The sequence below is a fragment of the Simochromis diagramma genome, unplaced genomic scaffold (genome assembly GCF_900408965.1).
Source record: "Simochromis diagramma unplaced genomic scaffold, fSimDia1.1 OVJJ01000361.1, whole genome shotgun sequence".
In the NCBI taxonomy this organism is placed as follows: Eukaryota; Metazoa; Chordata; class Actinopteri; order Cichliformes; family Cichlidae; genus Simochromis; species Simochromis diagramma.
This window is the reverse complement of record NW_024386860.1, coordinates 3,445,139-3,467,113: the sequence shown is the minus strand read 5'-3', so window position 1 is coordinate 3,467,113 and position 21,975 is coordinate 3,445,139. Positions and strand designations below refer to the sequence as shown.

Below are 21,975 nucleotides of genomic sequence, written 5' to 3'. Positions count from 1 at the left end.
AATGTCGTGTTTTTAATTCCGCTCCGGACTCGTGAATCTCAACCCAGCAGCAGCGGTAACGTTTGCACGTCCTCTCCCGTTAATGCGGCAGGTAAATAATCAACTAACAGTGCATATTATGTTAGCGCAATCTGCCTTATTACAAAACCTGCCATTACTGTGCATTTAGGTGACCATGATGAGAGAGACAGACAGAGTCTGGCTGGCGCTCGCTGGCAGTTCTCGCTGCAGTCTACTGGTAGCGTCTCCTTTCAGGCCAGGATAGACGAATGTCACCGAGCAGTGACTAAGTTTGTGGTCAAAGGCTTGAACCCATTTGCCACAGCAGATGCCCCGATTTTCGGTAAGTGAATGTGTTTAATTGTAGGCAGGGACATTACTGGATATTCTTGTGTAATTGCTACAGAATAATTTTTGTTATACTTTGTTATTGCTACAGAAGAATATTTATTTTATTATTTTACATTTACAATTTTTTTTTCCTGGGGACCCTGTGACACCCCATTGAAGAGCCGTAGGCTGTGGATCTCTAAAGATCTCACTGTTGGGTTTGTAAGACCATGTTACGCCTAAATTTCTATCTTATTCAAAAAGAAGATATAAAACAAAGTTCTAAGCTAATCGACCTTAGTGTTCTCCTTTTTTAAAAAAAAAGAATCGATAAGAGAATCGATAAACAATCGAATCGTTAAACAGAATCGAAAATGGAATCGGAATCGTGAAAATCTTATCAATACCCATCCCTAAATAAGACACGTTTTTTTATGTGGAAAAACACTACAATGTACATTCAGCAGTGGGAAGATCTATGTGGCACCACTGAGGCTTCCAGAAAAATAACTTATAAGAAAAAGATGACCATATAGGTCAGGTTAAAACCCCATAACTCTGCTGTTTTAAATGAATACTGTACAATCAGTAAAGAAAAACGCAAACACGACTACAGAGTCGACAGCAGCAGGTGTTGATTTGAAGGATTTCTATCGATGACGGTGAGAGAGCCATGGATAGCTTAGAGTGCTGAGGGGAGATGGATGTGCAATAACAGGTACGCCGGAGTGGGAGTCACGGAAATGTGAACCCACCTAGACTGTGCACGAACGCACAGTAACATTCATTCCTCCTATGTAGGCTATGCCCTTCATGTGCTTTTGTGTGTGTGTTCCTGCTGAACCGTCCCTGCCCACTCCTACCCACATCTCCTCATGCTGTGGATAGTGGGCAGGATGACTGGCTCTTCAAGGGATAATTTGACTGCCTTCCATGATCAACTGGTGATAGTGAAGATGACCTCTTTTTTTGTTATTTCTCTTTCAATACAATATACAACTCATTATATTGTTTATTATATCATCGCTGCAGACGGACATGAAGGGAAATCTTCAATTCAGGGCCGAAAGCCTTTTTCTGAGTGTGTATCGGACAGTTTTGGATAGGTGTGGACAAATATGTACACACAGTGACAGTGCTGATGGCTGGGGAAGTCTGGAGCCTACCGCACAACATGGTCCAAATCACTGCTTTCCTCACGGTCGCAAACCATGCTGTTTTATTCGGTGGCTACTGTATAAACTGCAGAGGTCACAAAACAGCAGAGGAGCGATGGAGGGTCTGCGGTGGATGACTGACTCCAGTTCATTTTGCCTTTCTTCTACCCACCTCGCCGTTTCCAGAAGTCTCTCATTGCTGGGAGTGTTTTTACTGCAAAGAAAAAATGTAATTAAGATTGTTTTGTATTTCTGACACCATGCATAAACACTAGCAAATGAACACACTTACTTAACAGATGTTGGTCTCAGGGACGATGTCCGACAGAGAAACTACATCTTCATTTCCAGACAGGTTGCCTGAATTATCTGCAGCCCCTTCTACTCCCAAACTGCAAAGCGGAAAAAGCAATCAATGAGACACAATGACTAACATAAGGAGTTAAAAAAAAAAAAACATATTTATTGATTTTGTTTTTTTAAACAGACTTATCATTGGCTGTACTCTGTACCTGTGGGAAACAGCCTGGTCACAGTCCGTGTTTGCCGATTTGTGCACTTCCACGCCTACAGAGCTGCAGAGGAAAGTCAGAGTCAGACCAGAAGAGATGAAAAAACACAGCGTGAGCACGAGAAGGAAGATGAGAGGTTTTACCGCAGGGGAGGAGAGGTGGAGACAACTCCTGTGCTGCCTTGTGATGAGGTGGACAGATTGGCCTCGCAGTCTGCAGGGTTGTCTACCAGCGGAGGAGTCCTAGGAACCAGATCCGGCCTTCCTGACTGCACACCTGAGGAAAAAAAAGATATTAATATGGCAATTACAGAGAGTTTAACAATCTTATCCAAAGCTGAGTGCAGTTTAAAATAAAATTAAGCCTGTGGGGAATGCAAGGAGCTGCTGCAGATACAGTATGGGGATGAGCGCAACTAGTTGACTAGTCTTTCCAAGGCTGATGCTGCGCACTGCCTTTCTCTTGCCTTCTATGATGGGAAGTTGTAATCAGGTGAAAAGTAGGTGGAAAGTAAGCACACGACAGCTGTGTGCTTCTGCAGGACTCTGTGACTGTACATTGGCTCAGTCAGAGTTAACAAATCACATTCTGCACAGACACATGGACACTCACTGCTCACATTAACTACAACTAACAGGTCTGACTTTGCACGTGTGTGTGCGTGACATCAGATGACACAAAGCGCCAAACATTTCAGTGACATTTGAAACATAATTTTAGTGTTTCAAATGTCACTGAGTGTCACTACAATGTGTAGTTTGCTGATGCTATCTGCTGAACTTTATCTCAATTTTTTCCCCACCAATTTCATTTTTAATGCTTGATAAAAGTTTGGGGCCTGAACTTGTTCCCACATCAGTGACCACTCCACTTAACCACAGATCTACTTAATGTGACCTCATCTTCTTGGCTCTTACCGCTGTCCGCCTCGGACTCTGTGCTTTTAAAATGGGAGTGGTAAACTAGTCTGGAATCCACAGATGACTGTCCTGTGGCGTGGGAGAGCGGTGTGGGTGCTCCAAGAGTGGGCGCCCTCCTAAGCCCTGCCTGACCTCCACCGCGGCTTTTCTTGGATGGTGATGGTTTAACTGAAGAGGACAACAGGAAATGATCAGTGCAATCATCGGGACTTTTCACACCTCTGCTCTCAATGCAGTAAAATTACAAAGACAGACGTACGTGGAATTTTCTTGAACACTGTGTTGCACATGAATTGTTGGAAGCGCTCTGCATAGAAGCCAGGTCTGTGAACTGAAACTGTGTCCTAAGTACCAGGAAAAGGATCATTAAAACCTGACAGACCTTATAAAGCAACATTTCTCTTTTAATTCACCAACTCTTAAAAGTGAAAAAAAGCAGTCATAATTCTTTGTAGTCCAAGCTAATCAGTTAATATGCAAGCTACAATTACAATCAAAGTCTATTAATACATATTGTGATGTATAGTGTACGACTTACCCCATCATGGACCAGCGCCTTCCAGGAGTGCTCCAACTTCTTAATAAACCTAAATAATATCACATAATGAAACTATTTAGTGCAACTTACATAAGTGGTGTGAATCTTGCTTATGAATTAGCATCAAATGCATATATAAAGAGTGGATTTTGCTGCTCTGACACACATACCTGTAAGATTGGAGAATATCGATGATGCCGATGTAGATCAGCAACCTCTCTCCTTTGCTATTGCGAGCAGGAATACCACCCATGCTGCAAGGTCACAGAATGAACAACTGCTTCATTCACCATTATTTCACAGCTACAATTTCCCCAGCAAGCAAATACAGGCTGATACAGGTGTGCTGATGGTCACACTCACTGATCTTCTGAATCCAAAGCTCCCTTCCCTCGAGCCTCCCCCTGGATGGACTCCATGGCGGTGCAATACAGACTTTTCTGGGCTTGTGGTCGGCGCTGATCTGGGGTCACTGCTCCTTCAGACCCCGTATTGTCGACCAAACTGCCTCCACTACGCTCCTTTTCTCTGCTGGCCTGGTCCATGTTGTGGATGCCCATCAACAGACTGTAATCCATGATCTTGAAACTCTGCAGGAGCTGCAACAAAGAAACAAGTGCAATGAGAATCGTCTGGCAACGACTGGAACAACCAACTGTAAATCAATGCAAAGACACACTGTTTCACAACAGGCGCCAAAGACTTTGGCAACACTACAATAAAACATGATACGAGTGTACAATAATAAATGTGACATGCTGTCATATATATTACCCTCATTTAAAAACCCTGCTGCTGTTTCCTTACGCTACAGCAGCAGGGTTTTTAAATATGACAAAACAGGTCTAAGTGTTCAATCCAGCAACAGTTAAGAACAAAAATATTTGTAATGTGACCACTGATTCTGATTTAATCTTGATCCTGGAAACAAAGTTTGAGCCCAAAGTTGAAATACATCCCATCTACACAGGGATCAAAGTGAGATTTTTCAAGGCGCCAGTTGCCTAGGTAACCCTCTAATACAGTTATTTCCAAAGTATGGACCACAAGAGGTAATTTCTTACATAAAAAAAATATTTAAAAATTATTTTGGAATCCTTAAAAGTCTTGAGTTGGGTTTTGTGATTTACTTTCAAACTGCATTCAAATATTTAGATGTTAGTCACAGTCATTAGGTGAAAAGATATAACTCAAATAATCTGCTTTACATGACACAACAAAAAAGTCGTCTGATCAGAAAATCTATTTTAAACTTAACTAAATAACACACCCAAATCAAAAAAGCAAAAAACAAACAAACAAAAATACAAATGACAGTCCTAATGATTTTTCTTTGGTGGAAAGCCAGAACCTCTGGTGGCTGAAAACCCCGGAACAATGAGATAATGGAAATGGATCGAATCAATAAAGCATGTGCAGCTGCTGATTAAAAGGAAAAATGATACAGAACATTCTGGTAGTCCGTGCAGACTGGCACCAGTCTACTCCCATCATTTCAAAAGATACCATCCCTCAAAGTAAATAAGGTATTAGTTTGCAGTGTCATGCAAGCTTGAGTCATCTTTCCGGCACTACACACATCTGTTGATGATCCTGGAGCATGACAGCAAACAACAACCAATGCCAACTATCAACAACCACTAATCGACTTTGGAGAAATTGGAAATTATAGTAGTCTCTGTAAAATGTAAAGTTTAATGAAGTGCCAGTGCACTACATGTCGACATTACATGTGTTGTACAATCTGTCAAGCCATCTGCAGGCCATTTACAATGTAAGGACTTTTCATTATATGGAAAAATAGCCTAAAATAACTAAATGAATCTAAAAAGTCTTCGATATTTCTTCACATTTATGCTGTATGTAGAGAAATTTCATTTTTTTTGTATCTTTTATGCAAGAGGATAACAACAATGTAAAGTGGTGGTGTACTATTTGAGCTTGCCAAGCCATTCTCCATACACTTTAGTGCTCAGTACTTCAATAAACAATCTATACAAACCCGCCACATCTCTGTAACTCACCAGGCAGTCCCTCTGTATAGTCTTGCACAGAGCATTGTAGTTTTCTGCTTCCAGCAGCAGGCCATCAGGCATGTCCTGGATGAAGTCCAGGTCTTTGTGAGTGGGGACAGGCCTTCTCTCTCTCCTTAGGGGAAGCCCGTCTCTTATAGGTGGAGCCTTTCAGGTCATACTTGAGGTGCATGGGGATGATTCTGGGCAGGAGATTGTTCATCACAACAATACGGATATTCTTACCGCCTGCCTGAACGCAATACAGTCCATAAAACTTAGGCAGCAGGGTGCGCTTGTTTTGGTTTATATTCTGAAAGGGAGAGGGAACAGACAAAAAAAAAATTAGACACTGAAATTAGAAGAAAAACCTCCCCTTACTTGAGAATTGTTGCAGTAATAGTCACTCATTCTAAAACTCCTACCTCCCACTCTATCCAGACTCACCATGAAGTATCCAGGCAGCAGTTTCTGGAGAAACTCTGCCTCTTTGTGTTGGACAGTCTTGATGATAAACTCATCATCACTGGAGACGTAGAAAAGGGAACCGCTGGCTCCGGGGTTCGACAGCTCGATCAGCGGCTCATTACACAGAGAATACTTCCAGAAAGAGACAGACGAACCCGCATTAATATAAAATGCAAAAAAACAAAACAGATTTTGTGTTTCTGAAGTAAGATATATGGGTCACTGGCTCCTGATTGCACAATTGATCGATTTAAACTACAGAGACATGATTATCAGCATTTCTAGTGCTGACTGTAAAAACAGACAGCAGAGAAAGAGTCAGGAGGAAAATAAAACAGAGCCAAAAAGCACTTGGACCACAGCTTATCATTCTGTCTGAGATGGCGCAGCTCCATGCCCACTGTGTCAGCAAATGTGGTGATGATGCAGACAAAAGCATCATCATTTTTGAGGAAAAAAAAGAAAAAAGGAGAAAACCTTCAGCTATTGTTCATTATTTCTCCAAAAGGGGATCATGTTTGCTTAAACCACAAAATATATATGCAGCATGTAGAGATTCACACACAGCTGTGGTGAACATGGCAGAATAAGCCTTGGGGTTAATACTGACCAGGTAGTCATCTGGCCGAATGCCAAACAGTTCCCTGAAGTAACGAAAGGCGATAGGAGCATAGGTCTTAAAGCGAAAGTCACTGTAGTGATGAGCAGGGGTCAGGTTACTGCCTTCGCTGGAAAGAGCAAGAAACAGATAAACCATTAAACTATGCAAAATGGAAAAATAACAGTTCACCTCATGCATTCAAACAACTCGTATCACAAACCTCGGGAAGAAGATGCTTTCAACAACTACAAAGTCCTGCATGAGAACATCCCTCTCCGCCTTTTGACTTAAGCTGCCAACTGTGTGAGCGATGCCCAATTGGATTGCTCCCTTTAGGGCAGATGACGTAGTCTAGGGAGGTCAGCGAGGAAAAGAGAGTAAGCACTGGAACAAACAGCATTTTACCCCTGTGACTTCTGCTGTTTCACTCACTATTCTTGGGTTTCCAGCAAGAGGAACTTCCAAACTAATTTTAGAATACAGACACCAAAACATGCAGGCCAACCCACTGAACTGTAAACACCTTGGATCACTCCGGCTCAGTGCTGCGGGTGTCAACAAATCACTGTTGTCACTGACCCCGACCCCTGCCCTTACTTTTTTGTAAGTAGTTTCTCCTGTGGTAGTCTCAACGCCCCGGTGTCCAATGGTCTTCTTCATACTCATGCCTGAAGAGCCGGGCATCTGAGGAGAGAGGCAGAAAGCTGTCAAAGGAAAATCAAACACAGTTTGATGTGTGTTTGTGCTGGTAAACGCAGAAAACAATGAGCTAGCTGTTGTAGTATGCAAGCTTTAGGCCAGATGGATGACAGCCTTAACCAAGCGATCAACTGGGCTCACAAGTAACTGAACTTGCAGAGGAAGGTCAAATTGTAAGGCAGGAAACTAATCAAACAGCAATCAGCCTGATGTTACTATTCCTGACCAAAAAACTACCTCTGCACTTCCTCCTTTTATTGATTTTGGAGCTACAAAAATGTCATAATTGTTTCTGAACCTACAGTATTATTATGAGTAACTATTCATATTTCAAAGTAAGAAAACTTTTAAATATTAATCTATGTAGAGCTTTGAGGAACAACAATGTGGCTCTCCTGCGTTACAAGAGCCACTCTCTCACTTCCATAATAAACTTTTAGTGACCGATGTCTCAAGCTGCCAATGTGTGGATGAAAAAAAGTTCAGCCCTATAAGCCTGCTCCGCTCTCCTTTTCCCCTTAGAGCTGAGAGTAGTTACATTTACAGTATCTGCCATAGTTACCTCGGCGGGGGCCATTTTTCGAATGCTGCTGGTCCCTAAAAAGAAAACAGAAAAAGTTAAATTGAGAGGAAGATAAGTGCTCGAAAACCTGCAAGGAAAATCCTACATAGAGTAAGCACTCTGTATAGTTCCTTTGTTGAGACTCTGAAACCCAACCCATGCAGTCAGTACTCAAAGTCAAGGCTTGAAATAAATTTGAAGGGTTTGAGTTGGAAAGGCTTTGACCAATGACGAATTTGTTAGGGACTGTTTATGAATCCCTGTGCTGGTTAATTAGGCTATTTCCAGCACTGGCGGATGACTATAAGACCGATGATGAACCCAAACCTAAATGTGGCCACAGTTACTACCGGCTGCACCCAGTATGTGAACTGGAACTACTTCTCCCATGAGCTAGCTGCTCCACATTCATCTGTTCCCCCAGGATGTGTGTCAACATCACCACCTCCTTTCAAAAAATGGTGCAATTTCTAGCTGTTGCTGTCCCAGCCTACTTTAAGCCTCAGACTAACTTTGATTTTATAACTGAAATCCACTCCAGCATGCTCATGAATGCTCAGATGTTTCCTAAAGGCAACCTAACAACTCTTTAAATGCTTTGTTTTGAACGGTGATGGACTGAGGGGCTGCACAAAGGCCTGGTATAAGATAAATAGGGATTTTTTTTGAACAGTGAATCATGCAAAGCTACTCTTGTAGCCCAAGAATGAAATATGAAGCAGGAAATGAGGTAACAGGTCCCCTTTAAATTAGGCCATTTAGTAAACTCTGTTATCCGACTAGAGATCTATGAGACTGATATTCTGTTCAATTCTGTGTAATTCAATGTTTATTTCACCATGTGACAAGCTAATGCAGCATGGCGATATGAAGGAACACTGAAGGGTTTTCATGCCTGCATGAAACCCCAAACACAACAGCTTCTGTTTGTGTGCCTGTAAAATAATAATGCAAACACCAAGCCAAGACCTTTGCTTAATTGCTAAACAGAGATAAGTCATTAAATCCCAGCATACAGATGTTTGGTAAGAAAGGCACTCAAGTGCAACAAAATAAATACAGCGAATGAGTTCCTGTGTCCTGTCCTTATATAAACTTGGTGTATACACTTACTACATCGCCCACTCTGCAATCACCTCTAGCCTGTAACCAATGGCAACATCTCCTCCACTGCAGTACCATAGGTCAATATACACACAAAAAAAGACTGAAGGCTACAAAGATTTTACACCTGTAGTAACAAGTGAGTCTGAAAATTTGTCTTTCTACCCCCATCAAATCTAAACCTGGCAATGCACAGAAAATGAACATTTTCAACCTAAGAAATGCAGGACTATGTATAATTACACAGACTCACTGAATGCCATGCATCTCTCCTGAGTTAGCAGGGACACACTGCAATCTGCTGGGAAACAATGAGCATCGCTCTGCCCACATTCCCTCTCATTATGTAAAACAACACACTATATCATCACTACTCATGCAGTTGCTGCTCACAGTCACAAACACAGCACACCCATGCGAATACCTCGCTGCAACGCTCTCCTCCAGAACTGAGTCCTGATATCTGCGGAGCAGGACAAGGTCAGGCTAACTGGCTTAACCGAGTACATGCGCCACACTGAACTCATTTAAAGTAGGTGTGCACAGAAGTAAAGGAAGCATGGCCTAAATAATTAAGTCAGTTAAGCAACTGCTACTTTTCTTTTATTGTAAAAGGAAAACCATCAGGACCGTTTACAAAACAAACATGATTAAATGTGCTCAACATGTAAAATAGAATATTGTTTACCAAAAAGGCCAAAAATAACTTAGAAATGGACAATTTTGTTTAAGGTAGATAACACAGACTGTTACTAAATTTGGATCATGTGTACTTGCATGTGTAGTAACCCCAGATGGCCCGGTTTTAGCTATGATTGTTATTATTACTACCATCTGTATTTATTAAGGTCAATATACAACCAGTTAATGGCATATATTGTGCAGCAGACTATGGATAGTAATTAGACTAAGTCAGTTCCCTAACAATAACTTTAGCTCATCAGCGGCAGGCCTCACTACAATAGGCAAACCATCTGTTCCTCTCTGTGTACCAAACAAGTCCCTGCCAGCCTTGTTTACGCACAGCCCACAGCATGCACGGCAATACCATGACCCATGGACACACTCTTTAAGGTCATTTCTGAAGAGTCCACAAATATACTGTTTCTTGACCTGATTTGGAAACGACGCTGATAAAAGCTATTAGGGAAACCACAGTGAGTTACTGTCACTCAAGTGTCTGTGAGCGTGAATGCTACATCTTGTGCTTGTGCTGTCCCTGGATTTCAGCCATCTGGGAGCCACAGGAGTGCTTTAAAAAGCAACTATTTTTATTCACTGATTCAGACTGGGTGGTTACCAGGAGCAGAGCAACTCAAACATATACAGGGAAGCTAATGAGTGATGCACAACTAACTGGATTAGAGAGATGCATCTTCCCCATTGCGTGCTTTATCTTGGGGAAAAAGAAGTCTCTGAAAGCACATAATCAATCTATATCTGTGAAGCAAGTGGAACCAGTTCATGTGCAGTGCACAGGTCTGATATCGGTGATCCTAAACAAAGGTGGTTAAATAAATTAAGGCTGCTTTATTGACTTAGATAAGCGTGACAAAGGAACGCAGAAAAAGACAATACACCACCTAAACTGAAAATATTTGTACAGTAACAGTTGGGAGGTGTTTAATGAAGCCCTTAGGTAAGTGAAAGCGTTTTTTTTTTTTTATCCATGTACATCACAAAACGTTCAGAGGAAGAGGAAACGGGATGTAACAGGCGAGGAAGACGTGAGTGGGAGCAGTTACCGTTAACTTCCCATAGATGCTTGATTTATTTTTTTTTTGGGGGGGGTGTTAACACCAGGAGTATTACACACGTCCCATTCATTTACCAAGCAACGGCGATCTTTATTTATAAAATCTCAACTCGCCTTCACCTGCTTCGTTTGCGTGTAAACACCATAAAGCGTCAACAGGACAGCCGGCTTGATAACAAAACAGTTTGGTCAACGTGGTGTCGGGAATTACTTTATAGCACGCTATAAAATCAATAGATTGTTCCCCATATTTAAGAGTGGCCTGCACACAAAATCTTCTTGTGTTTTAACACGAGAAGACCAGGATTTATTAAAGAGCCAGCTAAATAAGCGAACCACAGATTGGTTCATTTCTTTGGTGGAAAACCTCGATGCTAATTAGCTAACGGCTAACGAAGGCTCAATTACAGCCAGAGCTCCAGCGTTGCATCATTTTCAATGCTTTAAAACACTGTAGATATCGCTTTTTACGCTAGTTTTGAGACGAGAAAGGAATGAGATTTGATGGCTAGATACCTGTCGGGGCTGCTGATCCCATGTCTGCTGTTCCAGCAGTCGCCATTACGATCTGACTGTTAACATCATAGACAGAGCCGACACTTGAATTTTGATGCTCGTGTTGCTGCTGCTGCAGCACCACAGCGCCTCCAGTGGAGGGACGTGGGACGGTTTCAGTTTGCTGTAGTGCGACAGAAAGGCGCCCGCAATTGAATATATACACTACTCAAAAAAGAAGTTGTCGGCTGGCTTCGACTGACTCTTGTTGTAAAAATAAAACAATTCAGCCCCGTGGTACAAGTCAAAACTTCTTGGGGAGCTAATAGGTTTCATTTCCACCGGTTTATGACCTCTGCTTCCCTTTTCCTGCCTACTCTTGCTCTGTTTGTTCGCCGTAGCTCTGCAGGTGGAGGACTGCGATTTGGAGTGATGTTTTCAAAGATGCCCTGATTCAGTCTGCTTCCTTTTTGTATTTACTTGACTTTCATGTAAGTCAGGTGGTGACACCGATAGACTTTGAGGTGCCATCTGTACCTGTTCGAAGGCTGCTTTTATCGGCATCCTGTGGACCACCACTTTTAGATGGATTACCAGACTGGTCAGGTGAATCTGGCTTGTGTGATGACAGAGAGGACATGCCTTTGTCCTCATCCTTAAAATAAAGAGCGGATGCCAAAGCTGGTGGTTTGCTGCTTCAATGTCTGCAAATTTTCTGTTGATAAGAAGAAAAATGAATGAAACAATGAATCGGGACAACATTGGAAGATCATTTCATGCTATTTTGGCTGTGCTAAATGAATATATCCCATATTTGCCAGAGAATTTCTTTTACATTTAAAATTCTTCTATAAAGGGTTAAAATCCAAAATCTGTAATTAATATTTTGAACTTATAATTCAGGCTGAAGTTTTAAAAGACTGTGTCAGTGGGGGGGGGGAAATTACTATATAATAGTTTTTGGGAAGGTGGCATTTTTTGTTGTTAGGACCTGGAGTATCGTTTTTTGTAAAACAAAAATCTGACACTGCAGAAAAAATAGAAATGCATGAAAATGAATGTCGCTGCTATCATTGGCCCATCTCTGGGCCTAATAAAAACAATGATCAAATGCATCTTGAAATGTTTTTTATGGAAATTGTTTTTGTTTGGCTGGGGGGATTCAATAAAAATCAATGGAGTTATGTAAACATACTGGCCTTTAAAGGGTTAAAATCCCCAAACTGTAATTAATATTTAATATATACGGTTCAGGCTGAAGTATTTTTAAAAGACTGAGTGATTTAAAGTGGAAAAAAACATTATTGCATAGTTTTTTTACAGCAGTTTTTGGGAATCTGCCATTTCTTGTTCTTAGGTTAAAAAAACTTTTTAATCATCTAAAGCTTGGATGATTGTGGCTGTGTCTCTGTGTTAAATAACGAGCTGACATTTTCCTCAGGACACTAGCGATCAGCTCAACGGCCCTCGAGTTACCTGCATACATCCTGCTCACCTGTCAGCTGTTTAACACCTGCTGCTAATTCAAGAAACACGCCCACATTACCTGGTGATAGTCACAGTTTAACTGGACAGCCGGTGCTCGATATAACGCAATGCTGGGGCATTATTCTGCACAAGATAAGTAAATATAGTTTGTTTCCTGAGCGCAGAGCTGCTGGAGCTTGTTTCCCTACAGAGCACATTGTAGGTGAACCCACTTTACCAGCGGCTGATGTCCAATCACCGGCACGCAGCTGAAATCTCCACTGAGTTTTAGCTTGGAAAACTAACACTGCACATCACTCTGAACACACCATCCCCACTGTCAAATATGGTGGTGGCAGCATCATGCTCTGGGGGTGCTTCTCTTCAGCAGGGACAGGGAAGCTGGTCAGAGTTGATGGGAAGATGGATGGAGCCAAATACAGGGCAATCTTGGAAGAAAACCTCTTGGATTCTGCAAAAGACTTGAGACTGGGGCGGAGGTTCACCTTCCAGCAGGACAACGACCCTAAACATAAAGCCAGGGCAACAATGGAATGGTTTAAAACAAAACATATCCATGTGTTAGAATGGCCCAGTCAAAGTCCAGATCTAAATCCAATCGAGAATCTGTGGCAAGATCTGAAAACTGCTGTTCACAAACGCTGTCCATCTAATCTGACTGAACTGGAGCTGTTTTACAAAGAAGAATGGGCAAGGCTTTCAGTCTCTAGATGTGCAAAGCTGGTAGAGACAGACCCCAAAAGACTGGCAGCTGTAATTGCAGCAAAAGGTGGTTCTACAAAGTATTGACTCAGGGGGCTGAATAATTAAGCACACCCCACTTTTCAGTTATTTATTTGTAAAAAATGTTTGGAATCATGTATGATTTTCGTTCCACTTCTTACGTGTACACCACTTTGTATTGGTCTTTCACATGGAATTCCAATAAAATTGATTCATGTTTGTGGCTGTAATGTGACAAAATGTGGAAAAGTTCAAGGGGCCGAATACTTTTGCAAGCCACTGTATTGAGGAAATAACCATGGGAATCTACATCATAAAGTCAAGAGATGCCAGTGGCAGCCCCGAGGACATCCGGATAGTCTTTGAAGGCCAGAGAGTCTTGCAGGACTTGGATAACTATGCCTTAGCAGCTGCTATGCTGTTTGGACTTATGTACACTTTGAACCTAACCTACCCACTGGAACTGAAGTATACCTTTGACGGAGTTTAAAGGTGTTAAATTGTTCCTCTTCTGTGTATGCACTTTGTCTCAGGGTCACTGAGCTCCTGTGGTTACCCTGGAAGTGGTCTGAGGTCAGACCACTTCCCAGATAACTCTGGGGAGAAGGAGGGGGAGATGTCCACATTTTGGCCAAGCTGAAAGAAGTCATTTGTAGTTGACTCTGTTATTCAGAAAGTAGCATCATCAAGTGAGTTAAAGTTTTAGATGCTCTGGTGTCAATTAAATTAACACCAGGTGCACAAGAGAGACAACAGTGAGACAACCCCCAAAACAGGAATGGTTTTTACAGGTGGAGGCCTGTAAAAACATTTGTCCCTCATCATCTTTTTGGACTTTTTTTTTCCAGGTGTTTTTTTTGGGGGGGGGCTGTAATTGCTGATAACATGAGGTGATGTCCTTTACTGGTCCCTGAACTCACTGCCAGGTACTGTGGAGTCCAGTTGGCATTTAACTCCTCAGGCTGGGGGACAGCACCTTTTCTGCCATTATGTATCAGGATGAAATCCTTGGACCAACTGTCAGACCCTACAGTTGGTGCAGGGAGTCCTGGGATCCTCTTGGTGCATGACAGTGCCCAGCCATACAAACTACTGAGCACCTTTTTGAGCTGTTGAGATAAAACTTTTTTCAAGCAGTTTATGAGCCTCTTGGTCAGCTGGGGCCTTTCTGCATGAACCCTGTGATGGACTGGCAACCTGTCCAGAAGATTAACTGCAAATGAAACCAGAGCACCCACTTCCGTCCTGTGAAAAATAATTGTTCCCGAGGGGAGGGGTCTATTCTAGGGAACAAGACCCCTATTCACAGGACAGAAGGTTTTTTTGTTGTTTTTTTTTTACCTTCATTTAGAAGGAGAAGACAGGGCAGGCTTCATCCTCTGGCCAGGCGGTTTTTTGTTGTTGTTGTAAACCTTTTTTCTATTTTTTATTGTTTTCCAATACATCCCTAATTTATCCTTTCAACTTCTACCTTGTGCTGCTGTAACAAGGGAATTTTCACAGTGTGGGATAAATAAAGTCTGTGGTTAAAGCAGCATGGACTTGTATCCAAGGTGTCACACAGTAAACCAGACAGAAAGGAAGATTTTAAAAATGTGTTTATTATCACTTTTTCAGAGAAGATCTTAACTAGAAACCATATAAAAGAGAAAAAAAAGATCTTGAATTTCCAAAAGAATTAAGAAATTAATAATCAAGTATGCAAAGAGCAGCCTATAAAAATAGTGGTACAGTGTCCTAGACAATAGTCTGTTTTAGCAACTATGCATGTAACAGTATGCTAAGTATGTGTAGTATAAATGGTAGAAATGCTCATTTGGTCTCAGAACGCCGGCAGTAGTTGAAGCTAGAAAACTCGGTCAACATTTTACATTTCATTTTGTCTTACAAACATTTAAGTGTTGCATGAATCGTTTCTGTTCAGTGACCGAATGCCACGTCTGCTGCTATCTCACCAATATCCTGAACAGCCCAGCGACAGTGGGGTCAGCAGCGAAAGGCCATACAAGCTTAGGAGATAGGGCACCTTTTCCTCTTCTTCTGGCTTGAGAAGTTGGTTGCTTTGGTGATGGCACTCATGATAATTTTGGAGATGCACTGTGGAGTCTCTTGTGAGGACGATTTGCAGCAGCGGCGGACAGTACTGGGAACAGCCCTCTTTGATGCGCACAGCTTCTGTGACATTTCTTCAAGCTGATGTCATGGAGAGATCAAAGGCAGAACAGCAGCGGGAAATCAGAACTCTCTGTTCAAATGTTAAATGTTGCTAGGCCAAACTTTTTTTTTGCAATTTGTCTTGTTTTTGCAGACAAACTTCCCCTTTTAATGGCTTTTAATGGGACTTACCAGTCGCGCAGAGCAAGCGGTCTTCTCTTCTTCCTGCAGGGGGCAGCATTGTGTCACAAAGTCCTTAAGAGGAAACCCAACAGGGAATCTAAAACACAGTCACATTGATGCCAATGCATCTCATGTTAGACTGGCCACAGATTATATACTTAAACAAATGTGTTGAGTTTCACAGAGAAAAATGAATAGAAAAAATGGAAAAAACATCAAAAGAAACAAAAAGAAATTATAGGAAGATCAGATCAAAGAAAAAATGCAATAAATAGTGTCTTACTTCTTCTTGATGGTTTTGTGAGTGTCACATATCTTGTTCAGCGACACTTCCTCATGAGCAGAAGTCACATTATAATACGGGTCTGGAGACATCTGCTGGAAACAGCTGTATTTATCACTTTGGTTCAGACAGCAGGGGTAATTCACCCGTCCAACGTTCTCACGCAAGCAGAACTTGTTCAGTTCCTCACGCCACTGAAATGAAGAGCAAGAATGAAGTGTCACGACATGGAAACTACTCAGTTAAGCAAAAATGTGTATTTTTAGCTGCTATTCTTTTACCTTCTGGTCAGCACAGTTGAGTTTAGTCTTCTTATTTTTGCAGCAACTTTTGAATCCCTTCTCTATAAGATTAATGGTCTTCGCCTGAAGAGCCACCATTTCATAGCCTGAACGTGGGAGGCACTTGATGCTGTAGATGGGGCGAAGCCTCTGGTTGTGACACACGGATTCAATGGTATCTGCGGTGGGTCGTCCAGGAGGAAAGCTGATGTCAGCAGCTCGAGGAGTAGATAGTTTCTTGGGCTTCCCTTCTATGAGGGCTCTGGGAACAGGGCCGTGTGTCCTGCAATGCATGAGGCATAAGGTCAGACACAGACATGCCTCTTACGGGCTCAGGATGAATTCAGCATAACGGAAATGTGTTTTGCAATATGAAGCTACTTTTTCTCTTTGCCTTAAATGATAACCTGACATCATTTCTTCTACAGGACTCTTCTCTTCATTGCAATTAAACTTTTGAACTTGACAGATGATGCACGCCCAACAAAATCAATATAAGCAAGTGCACAATAACATCTTTCCACAGTAATAGAATCATTAGTACTATCATTTGCTGTAAAGTGTATTGTTAGATTAATGCATAAACATAAATGCAATGTAGTGATAACCATCTCAGCTACTGTATTAAAAATGGTGCCTGCTGCTATGCATTTTTAATGGATTCATTCTAAGTTTATAAGAATTATTAATTTGTTGAAAGGCATAATTACACACAAATCAATATACATTTATGAGTACAATATTTTCTTTCTATTAAATGATCTAAAAAATTACTTAATGTACCTTAAAAGTACTGCCTTTAGTGGCTGAGGCAGCAAAGTATTTATGGTTTAACCTTGGTACTGTTTATTGAGACTGACGGAGAACAAATGTATTATCCTCTTTAATCCGAGTGAGCAAAAATATTGATAATCTTTTTTTTTTGCTTTTCTACGCACCTCTGGCAAGTGTTCGGGTTAAAGGTGAATTCAGGGGTAGAGGGAAGAGGTTCCACTGGCAGCTCCTGTGTCGGCCCGTAGTTTGGGTTTGGAGCATCATTGCTGAAGCAGTTGAGCCTTTTGTTGTTGTCGTTTATTTTACAGCAGTGATACCAAGGATGCTTTATTGAAAGGTCCTTCTCACAGTACTTTTCAACTGACAGCTCCCACTTGAGTAAGCACAAAACAGAGTAACACAGACAGTCAGGGTGCACAGTGTGAATGAAATTCTTCAATAATAACATGAAGTCTGCACCTTGTCTGCTACTTATTGAGTAAATTCACCACCTGAAGTTATGTTGTCAAGAGACAAATTAGAAAACAAACAAGAAGCTGCTAAGGTAAAGCTCACTGAGGAATTCAACATAGTTTTGATGCTCGTGCCAAGGCCTGTCCGCCTGTTATGTCTGCCTGGGCTGATTAAACGGGCTTATCGACTGAAAGCGCTCAAGGTTTTCAACTTTGTTTTTAAAAAAAACAAAACCCAAGTACCATCACCTCTGCAATGTGAAGAATGTTTCATGCTCCAATTATGTTCAGGTCCAATTCATAAAGTGGTTGAAAAAAATGCTGCTTTTTCTACATTTACAGACTCAAAAATGAAAAGAATATGAGTGCAATAAAAAACTGTATATGTTACTGTATATTATTAGTGCATTGTTCCTAAACAGCACAAATTGTGTTTTTTATTACATGGAAGTAGAGAAAACACTACTTCCCTATTCTGAAAAAAAAAACGAATCATCAGCAAAAGTAAGAGAAGAGGAACTCGAGCAACAAACACAGGTCACCATGACATCACTTTATATTTACGCAGAGCTAAAAAAGTATTGCTGAATTAGCTATAAGAGCTGTTGTGAAAACATACAGCCTGTGTGGCGCAACACAGGGTCACTTCTCTCTCCCACGTCTGGTTGTCTTTGCAGCATGTGCTCAGCCAGGCCTCTGCGTTATTCACAGCAGAGGCCCTCAACTTGTCAACTCCGTAGCCTGAGTCAGGAAAGTAAGATGATGGGTAGCGTGGACGAAGGTCGCTATAGTCACAGATGGCTTGGAGATTCTCTGACGTTGGCCGACCGAGAGGAAACTGAACGTTATAAGTTGTCGGAAGAGGACCGCTGTAAGAACGGGGACCAACAGTTGGTGGGCCTGCAGGGGAAAGACCACAGTCGGCACTTTTAGCAGTAGAACGTAGTACAGAAGGAGCAAGTTTTAAAAAAAAAAAAATGTAAGTAAAGTAGATGCATACGTCCTCTTGGTCTTGGTCTGAAACCTAAGAAAAACAAATAACATTTAAAAAAAAAAAAAAAAAAATCAAACAAGAGAAGGCAAGAAAGATTCCCTGACCCAGGTGGTACTTATGAGTAGGTAAGTACAGTACTGTGCAAAAGTTTTGAGCCACTTGAAAAATAAATTGCAGACCTTCTGAAGTTTTTCTTAGGACCATAGCTGCCTTTTTTTTTATTACAATCCAGTCTTTTTTTAATTTTAAATTATGCCACTAATCATTGACCTGGGAATCATTCAAGTATAAACAGGCTCTACAAAAATGACAAAGATTACAAAGTTCAAAAGGCATAAAATTGTATTTTTACATTAATAAGCTGATTCACAAAGAGCTATTAGCTGAAAACTGGAGACATATCTCAGCATGGTGTGCGGTGTGTCCTTAAAGAATTGGAAGAAACTCTTAACAGAGAATGGACCAAAGGCAGCCAAAATACAAAGAAAAGCTTTGAGTGTGCTTTTAAGAAGCCTGGAAAAGTATTCCTGAAGACATTCCATGGTATTGCACACTACTGTGAATATCTGCTCACCTCTCTGCCTTGGTTGAGGCTGCACTGGCTGCTGTAAATCTGTAAAAACAGAAAAAAACCCCCACAAAATATATTAATTTAATTGGGGGGGTATGTAGTGCATTTATGCCAAAACATTATAACTAGATGTAAGACGATAAACGGTGCCCATACCAAAGTAATCTCTCAAGTCCATCTCTTTCTGCATCTCTAAAGATACAAAACATAATACCAGATTTTTATATACATTATTTTAAATGAAGTAAAACACCAAAACAGACAGAAAGACACAGCTTTATATTTTTTTTTAAATTATATTTTAGTTCTGTACTCAAACTGGGCCACAACTAACTCAACCTGGCTGCAAATAACCTTAAAACGAGAGTGGTGGGCTCTTTCGGGGTTTAGAATGTCACTTCCATAAAAAGAGAGAAGAAAAACAAGACTATCAGTACATTTTCTAACCTTCTAACCACAGAAGACATTTCACTGCAATCATAAAACAAACCGGTTAAAAGAAGACTTTCATCTCAAAGTCCTAACATTCCTCTAGAAGTGAGAGCTGGCCAAATACAAGTATGAGCATGTGACGTTATAATTGGTAGCTGTGGAGATGCTGCGCTAATATGTGAATGCGCGCGCACACACCTTGCATCAGTTGGGGAATGTCAAAGGTGACCTCGCGCTGCTCAAAGAAGCGCTCATCTATAATGTTGCAGGCGGCACACAAAGGAGAGACAGACAGAGAGAGAAAAGAGTGAGACAAAGTTACATAACCATAACTACGCATGTTTTTTGTTGTTGTTGTTTGTTTATTACTACTGAGAGCGAAAAATTATGGAAGTATTGAAGAAGTCAGATCCTTCATCGGAAAAAAAACTGTAAAAGGTAGAGTGGGACAAAATAAGAGAAGTTTTGGAAGTTTTATAAACAAACAAACAAATAAAAATGTTATTTTATACGTGCATCTGTGTGTAATCTATAAAAATACACGTGAGACATGTCTGAAATGAAGAACTTGAATCAAAGTGCTCAGAGCAGACTGCTTTGTATAAAAGTCTACCTGGCACCAGATCACTGCAAAATAGACGCTCCCACTGCAGCAGGAGCGATCAAACATGGAGCTGGGCAATCGGCCATGAAGCAAACAAGAATTCCCTGCGTGGATTTCTAGTTGGAAGCAACAAAAAAGTAGTGTACCAACCTTCGGATGCTGAGCTCAGTAAAACCAAGAGCAAAGCGGTGGAACAGATTAGCGCCCAAGTCGGACCCATTTTGGACCTGATCGTGTCCGTGCCGTGCCGTGCTATGCGTGCTTTATGTTCTGCAGCTGCAGCTGACTGTCCTGGCAGAGTGCGCAGAGGCCGCCCAGGAAAGCACGCTCCGCGGGGCAGCGCACAGACGGGCCCGTTAATTGGTCCAACACAAGCCGCTGCGCTGTCTGTCTGAGGAGCAAAAGCCTGCAACAGGGCAAAAACTTTTTACGATTGTTGTGGGATTTAAGGGAGCGGAAAAAAGGTGGGAGGGAAGGAAGTTTTTTGACATGACTCATTGGTGATGCGTTCAAAATCCTGGTGCTGTTTAATGGGAATGTATGGAACCCTTATGTGGAAAAGCTCAGCTTTAACATTTTTTCCTGCTTAAAAACTTAACATGGAGAGGAAAAGAGAACTTTTCAACGAAAATAAACCAAACGAAAACATAGGCAATCTTGGAATAACAATACAAATATGTCTTGTAAAATAACGTATAAAATACAGTTTATTAAATAGAAAGTGTTAAAACAAAGTATGTTTATGCTTTCCTATTTCTCAAGGCTACTGAGAACTTAATGCAACACAGTCTGTTTTTCTTAAGGATCAGAAGCTTGTCCTTATCATGTATCAGATGTTTACTTGGTCTTGATGTTATCGTGACCTATATACTGTGTTTACATTGAAATACCACAGTGTGAGACCATAAATGCCAATACTCCCATTAAAGCTGGCTGACTGAAAAGAAATTAATTTTTATTTATTTATTTATTTTTAGAAAGCAGCAGAGCCTGAGTAATCCTTATTTTAATAATAGGTTAATCATTCCTAGCTCAGTGATTGTGTTGCTTATTGCCTGATAAATGACAAATTCCATCCAGAGTTTATGCTCTGGATTATGGCAACTTCCTGCCTCATGAGAATGAGTTTCCATAGCTGTCATCGACACCGCAAACAGTCGTTGTCACGGCTGCTGAGGCGAGCCGTGTGGAGTTGGAAGAAGGACCCAAGATGCAGGCAGTGGATGAAATGTTAGTGAGGTTTATTAACAAAGGTGTAGTGGCAAACAAGCAGTGGGGCATGACAAATAACTGAAGACACCTAAACTGGGAGAACTAAAAATAACAGACCTGGGAGCATACGACAAAGGGGATGAGAAGCAGAGAGACGCAGACGAGGAACAGGACACCGTGGAACACAGGGTAACGCAGACTGACACGGAGGAACACAGGGTAACGCAGACTGACACGGAGGAACACAGACGAACCAGCAACAGGCAGGAGAACACACAGGGCTTAAATACACACACACACACACACACACACACACACACACCAGTAATCACGGGATGAGAGACAGGAGGGCAACACAGCTGGGAGGAATCAGAGCTGGCGGGACAGGGGAAATGTAACCTGAACACACTCACATCAGACAGAGACCTTCACAATAAAGCAGGAAACTCAAACACGGGGAACCAAACAAGACACAGAACTAAACAGACAGCTTCACAAACAGACGGGGTGACACCATAGACAGACCGAGACACAGAAGCAGACTCAAAGGCAGACCGAATATAACACATAGAACTCAAACAATAATAATCATCATCATAATAAACTAGAAAATGATAACAAACTAAAAGCGCTGGGTCACCGACCCAGGACCATGACAGTACCCCCCCCC

General features: G+C 41.5%; 2 protein-coding genes across 2 annotated transcripts; both read right to left on the bottom strand.

Moving 5' to 3' along the window:
• Positions 1–1,408: 1,408 nt before the first annotated feature.
• On the bottom strand, positions 1,409–11,299 carry LOC120732274 (phosphatidylinositol 4-phosphate 5-kinase type-1 alpha-like). The gene is given in 17 exon segments (XM_040029744.1): positions 1,409–1,701; positions 1,780–1,879; positions 2,000–2,062; positions 2,143–2,275; positions 2,917–3,087; positions 3,179–3,263; positions 3,458–3,506; positions 3,628–3,711; positions 3,821–4,056; positions 5,482–5,592; positions 5,594–5,782; positions 5,917–6,069; positions 6,548–6,665; positions 6,759–6,889; positions 7,136–7,222; positions 7,800–7,834; positions 11,176–11,299. Coding segments are annotated over 16 exon segments (1,791 nt in total). The 5' UTR covers positions 11,222–11,299; the 3' UTR covers positions 1,409–1,701.
• Positions 11,300–14,974: 3,675 nt separating this feature from the next.
• Positions 14,975–21,517, bottom strand: LOC120732273 (extracellular matrix protein 1-like). The gene is made up of 12 exons (XM_040029743.1): positions 21,423–21,517; positions 20,244–20,499; positions 19,688–19,744; positions 19,214–19,249; positions 19,061–19,099; positions 18,493–18,516; positions 18,112–18,392; positions 17,205–17,413; positions 16,267–16,549; positions 15,986–16,179; positions 15,712–15,799; positions 14,975–15,558 (listed from the first exon to the last, which is right to left on the bottom strand). Exons 2-12 carry the CDS (start codon positions 20,311–20,313, stop codon positions 15,376–15,378), a joined length of 1,464 nt encoding a protein of 487 aa, XP_039885677.1. The 5' UTR covers positions 20,314–20,499; positions 21,423–21,517; the 3' UTR covers positions 14,975–15,375.
• Positions 21,518–21,975: the final 458 nt, after the last annotated feature.

Excerpts from the sequence above, each read along its gene's own strand:
- LOC120732273 (XM_040029743.1), bottom strand. The coding sequence starts at position 20,313 with ATGGGTCCGACTTGGGCGCTAATCTGTTCCACCGCTTTGCTCTTGGTT. Across the intron at positions 18,393-18,492 it reads CAGACCAAGACCAAGAGGAC|GCCCACCAACTGTTGGTCCC; the intron begins GTATGCATCTAC and ends TTTCCCCTGCAG. Across the intron at positions 17,414-18,111 it reads TGTGTTGCGCCACACAGGCT|TGGGAGCTGTCAGTTGAAAA; the intron begins GTATGTTTTCAC and ends TGCTTACTCAAG.